Source organism: Oncorhynchus kisutch, linkage group LG10 (genome assembly GCF_002021735.2).
Source record: "Oncorhynchus kisutch isolate 150728-3 linkage group LG10, Okis_V2, whole genome shotgun sequence".
NCBI classification, from domain to species: domain Eukaryota; kingdom Metazoa; phylum Chordata; class Actinopteri; order Salmoniformes; family Salmonidae; genus Oncorhynchus; species Oncorhynchus kisutch.
The window spans coordinates 32,533,966-32,539,394 of record NC_034183.2 but is presented as its reverse complement, the minus strand read 5'-3'; the positions used below and the strand labels follow the sequence as shown (position 1 = coordinate 32,539,394).

The 5,429-nt window shown below is 40.2% G+C and overlaps 1 protein-coding gene across 1 annotated transcript; it reads left to right on the top strand.

Moving 5' to 3' along the window:
* Window positions 1-272: 272 nt before the first annotated feature.
* Window positions 273-4,254, top strand: LOC109897522 (barH-like 2 homeobox protein). Its single transcript, XM_020492024.2, has 3 exons — window positions 273-1,244; window positions 2,249-2,474; window positions 3,615-4,254. Exons 1-3 carry the CDS (start codon window positions 689-691, stop codon window positions 3,925-3,927), a joined length of 1,095 nt encoding a protein of 364 aa, XP_020347613.1. The 5' UTR covers window positions 273-688; the 3' UTR covers window positions 3,928-4,254.
* Window positions 4,255-5,429: the final 1,175 nt, after the last annotated feature.

Below are 5,429 nucleotides of genomic sequence, written 5' to 3'. Positions count from 1 at the left end.
TTATTTCCTTTCTATTCAACACTCCATTTTAAACACAGCAATTTCGGTTTTTATTTTTCTGCTTACATGAAGAAGGCTTATGCCAAGGCATAGTCGAATAAGCATGGCTCAAAAGATCATCCAGAATTCAATGGCTGGCTCGAGATTGTCAAGATAAAGAAACAACTCCCTGATTGGTGAGGTGCGGGGGCCGTCACGCTGTAACCAATGACAGGAGAGGAAGAGGAAAACGCGGAGAGTGTTATGATAAAGTAGAAAATATTAGTTCCCTCACCGTGGCCGTGACGTCAGTATAGGAAGTAATTGTAGAGCAACACTAGAACGATTACAAGCAAAAGGGGAGCGTGATGTTGAGGAGTTAGCCGTACGAATCGCCACACCACAACTTTGAGAGAAAGTTCATTACCCATAACAAAGGACGTGGACTACACAGACAGACCCACTGGTCTCCAGATTTACTATTGAATGTAGCAACATATTCTTGGACCGTATTTTTATATAAAACGTGGATTTCGCTTTTGTTTCTTTTCCTGACCATTTCAACTCTTAAATTCGTTTGACTTTTAGGAGTACATGTGCCTCTGTTAATGTTATCTTATAGTTTTCGTTTAGTTTTTAATTGTATGGAGGATACAATTTAATGTTGTTATGAAGACTTAAATCCCCGTATTTATTTCCTTTTCTTACTATGGAATCCTCCAGCGGATCGAACTTTGGAATAGACACTATTTTATCCAACGCTACTAATTCTGTTAACACCGCGCTAATGAACGGAGATTTCCGCCTCGGCGACAGCAGGACAGCGGATTTCAGCCGGAGCCAGGCCACCCCGTCCCCGTCATGTTCGGACATAGACACAGTGGGAACGGCCCCCTCTTCCCCCATCTCGGTCACCATGGAGCACGCCGAGCCGCATCTGCTCCAAGACAGCCTACCACATCACCACCACCACCACCACAACCAACCAGGGAGTTTGCAACTATCGCCCCAGCCGCAGCAGCTAGGGGCCGGGGCCGCCTGTGCCCCCAGGACTGCCACCTCTTCGTTTTTAATCAAAGACATTTTAGGCGACAGCAAACCCCTGGCAGCGTGCGCACCTTATAGCACCAGCGTACAGTCACCCCATCACACCCCCAAACCTGAGAATGCCAGGGACAGTGGGGACGGCTTCAGGCCGAAGTTGGAACAAGATGAAAATAGGAGCAAGTTGGACAAAAGAGACGATATGGAAATGAAATGCAACGGTAAGTGAATATTTAGGTTACACTTAGACCTATATGGAAATGTTTTGTATGCTTTTTTATGGTTTAGTAATTGGATGGCGTAAGTGAGCTTTTCAGTGTACTTATAAACGTGTTTTTATTGGGTAGGCTGTCATAGTCGGCTAATGGTGTGCAGAATACATACAAAGCTCACATACAAAGACTATTTGTGTTGAATTTTCATAATCACCAAATTGAATAGGTCAATTGCGTCAATAGGCATAATAATTCAACAATAATAGTAACAAGAAGAACACCTTTGTTTGTCATATATTTTACGCACATGGAAATTCAAATTCACATGATAATGCTATTTAGTAGGCTTCTTTGGTCGGTATAGTTATTTTTAAGCTCAAACACAGTGTACAGTACAGGCTAACTGCCTTGAATGTAGACCACCTTGTGTATATGTTTCAAAGGCTGTCTTATTAGACAATGATATTAAAGGGTTGATTTTCAGTTGCCCTTTTTTATTAGCATAACAGAATCGAAAACAGATGTAAGGCTGGCGCGAGATGTTCCCGGTGCGCGAGCCTCCCTTGTGTGTCAATTAGAGAGATTATTGTTCTTCCTAGAGGGCGGATCACGAGCGCTGCAGAAACTGCTACAAATAGAGATGGATTGACATATCGATTTCCCAGTTTTACTGCTAAAAACTTAAGTTGACAAATACAGTCCGGATTTCTTATTGGCCGTAGATTTTTTTTTTGCTGGCTGGCTGGCTGTCTGACAAATGCAGTACTTCAGTTTCAACTCGGTTGCTCAGCTTTATAAAATACTATTGTAACAGGTTCAAAGTTTAAAAGCAACTGTTTATTTCAATTTATTTCAATTTTTCATTTTTTGAATACATATTTTGACCTTATTTTAGCTCAGAACTGATAGGACACGTATTTGTTGCTAATTTATTTTCATTGGACCATAGGCTTGAATTAGGCCTAAATAAAAACTAAAATTATTATCCACTTATAATTTTTCCCATTCAGGAACAAAAGAAGAGAATGAACGGGAAATTTCAAGTAGCAGAGATAGTCCTCAATCACGGTCCAAAAAACCTCGTAAAGCACGGACGGCCTTTTCAGACCATCAACTCAACCAACTCGAGCGAAGCTTCGAGCGCCAAAAATACCTCAGCGTGCAGGATCGCATGGACCTCGCGGCAGCACTCAACCTGACCGACACACAGGTGAAAACCTGGTACCAAAACCGACGGTATGTCACACCTATTATAAAACATCATTCATTATCTTCACAATGTTTTTGTTTTTAAATCATCTCTGTTATTATTAGGCTATTATTATGAGCTTATTTTTGTTTATTATTAGGCAAGTTTTTATTTTGTTGGTGATGTTATTTACATGAATATAGCATACTAATAATAATGTTATATCATTTTAATAACTGTAGTAATGTAAGCCTATAATAACACGATGTAAGTGCTGTGCAGCATGTGCTGTTTTTTTAGTTAACTTCGTTAGACTGGAATATAATTAATAGGAGTTGGCCTGTGGATGATGTGCAGTTAAGTGTCTTTTTTTTGTATTAGGCTTTTGTTGCCTTTAAATGCAGGCTGAACAGATAGAATCGAATAGAATGCAATACAGTACAATAGAATAACTTTAGAACAGATCAAGAGGAATAGTTAAACAGGTCTAATCAAAATGGTTGCCATGGACCTAGACACATAAGGATATTTATTTACAAGATTAACCCACACATTTTTATTACGTGGTACTGGTTATTGAAATACACATCCCCCTGGGGTTATAAAAGTATGTCTGAACAGTCGCTACATGATGTTGACAATGCACAATTTGCCTCCCCGGCATCAGTGTTAAGATTTCCCCAAATGTCAGCCAAGATTAGTGTTAACAGCGCCGGCGCCCATATAGTAGCCAAAATAAATACAGACACAGCACAATATAATGACGAAATATGGTATGACTGCAACCATTTTATAATCCTGCGGTTTTCTTTCTCGTTCAATATAGCCGATGGTAACACAACGCCTAGGTTTTTATACATTGTATAGGCCTAATTAGGCTATAGCCTACCATCTTAAAGTTAGCCTGCCAATGTTTACAGTGCACTTGGTGAGGCCTAGCGAGAAGGATCAAGTGAGGGTATAATGATCTGAAATTAATCTATGATCTTATAGACTAAATATAGGCACTGCGCACTTGAAAAAGCCTAACTTTTCTTGGATGTGTCCTTTGCCTAGGCTAATTAAAGGCATAATCACCGATTCATGCTGCAAATAATTAGATCTTACCAATTAAGGGTCCGTTTGGGGAATTCTCAGAGTCTGAACCAGTTAAATAATTGATTTGTTGTATTTTGATCTGATTTCAGGACGAAGTGGAAAAGACAGACAGCGGTCGGATTAGAGCTACTGGCTGAAGCCGGAAATTATTCCGCTTTACAAAGAATGTTCCCGTCGCCCTATTTCTACCACCCGAGCTTGTTGGGCACCATGGACAGCACAACAGCAGCCGCAGCAGCCGCAGCAATGTACAGCAGTATGTACCGGACTCCGCAGCAACCACATCCCGGTCTCCAGAGGCCTCTTGTCCCGAGAGTACTCATCCATGGCCTTGGGCCTGGGGGCCAACCGGCATTGAACCCGCTGGGTAACGGCATGCCCGGCACGCAGCATCAGCGGTAGATACAACAACAAGACGATTCCATAAAAACAGTTTTAACCTGGTCTACATGTGATGTGACTAACTGCGCTGAACAAACGATGAAAAATACATTTGAAAAAAAAACAATATATAAAATACAACTTTACAGAAGAAGTAAAAGGATGTAATATTGAATATGACTGAGAGCCAGCATCGAGTCGAGGCCATGACAGAAAAAGGACTGTTCATATGTCTGATTGATTGTTTGTTTAGTTTTTTTGTACAAATACACTTATACTAGCAAATAAACTTATAAAGTTTATTAGATGGAGAGAAAGGGTTGAATAAAGACGGAATGATACTAAAATGATTCTTCTCGGATACTTCTATGTGAAAGACGTCGGGGCAGTCAGCCTGACCTTCATTGTCATCCAAACATTCAAAACGCCATGTGACATTAATATTTCTGCAGGCTGAAGGCGTAGGCCTATAGGGTTAATACGAGATACCAAGACACACATTTGTTTACATTCTGATAATGTGCAGTCAATTAGTTTAAAAGAGGCCTAGCATACCCATACAACATGACAGCTCTTAAAATAACCTATGCAGCGCGATTTATAAAGATAATAGGTCTATATGTATTGTTTAAGTAGCCTACATAACCAAATATGACGTCACATTTTTGGGGGGGGTTTAATCTGAAATCTTCATCTCCAATGCACGGATTTCAAGTTTTACAATGTATATATTTCCAAAATAAATGTATTTCCTATCAATTTAAAATCACCTATAGATTCAACGTTAGGACTAGGCCTACATGTTTATTTAATCGAACATGATTTAATCGGTAATGCAAATAGGACTTTCTTTAGATTACTTTTCACTCAATCATGTGACCGCATTCATTTGGCGAGAACTGTAGTCTCCCCTCGGTCGCCTATATGCATATGCAGCAGGCAGCTCTCTCTCTATGTGATGGTGAGAATGAATGGTTTGATTAGATGCTGGGTTGGTACCCTGGGAATCGGGAAGGTGGTCTTCGCGCAGCAGCTGTTCTATGCGAGCACAACGCTCGAGACTAGCGCACCCGACAGACAGCAAGCGCGAGGCATCTCAGCGTGAGAGATTAAAAAGTGCACTGACATTAAAACTAAAGAAAAAAATTGTAAACAAACAACACATCACTGGAAATGTTATATTGTTCGTTGTCCATATTTTGGCATCCGTTGATTTATAAGTGAAAACGGAACATTTATTACAATTTCTTGAAGAAAAAAAGGACAATATTAGGCTAGGCCTAGTTAAACCAGACTCAGATAGGCCTTTATGCTTATGGTAGCCTAATAAGCGAAACCTTTTGACTTATTAGGGCCATAGAGGACAGGGATTTACAACAAGATATAAACAGGTAGACCTATCAGGGCTATTGCCCAAAACATCAAAGCCATTTAAAAAAAAAAACATTTATCAGCTGGCCTACAGGACATTTGCGCCTATTTCGGGTCTTGTATACTCTTATTATTTTCTATTTGGGACAACG

Bases quoted from the DNA above. Each gene is read 5' to 3' on its own strand.
- LOC109897522 (XM_020492024.2), top strand. From the start codon at position 689: ATGGAATCCTCCAGCGGATCGAACTTTGGAATAGACACTATTTTATCC. The intron at 1,245-2,248 runs GTAAGTGAATAT...TTTCCCATTCAG, and splicing joins TATGGAAATGAAATGCAACG to GAACAAAAGAAGAGAATGAA. The intron at 2,475-3,614 runs GTATGTCACACC...ATCTGATTTCAG, and splicing joins ACCTGGTACCAAAACCGACG to GACGAAGTGGAAAAGACAGA.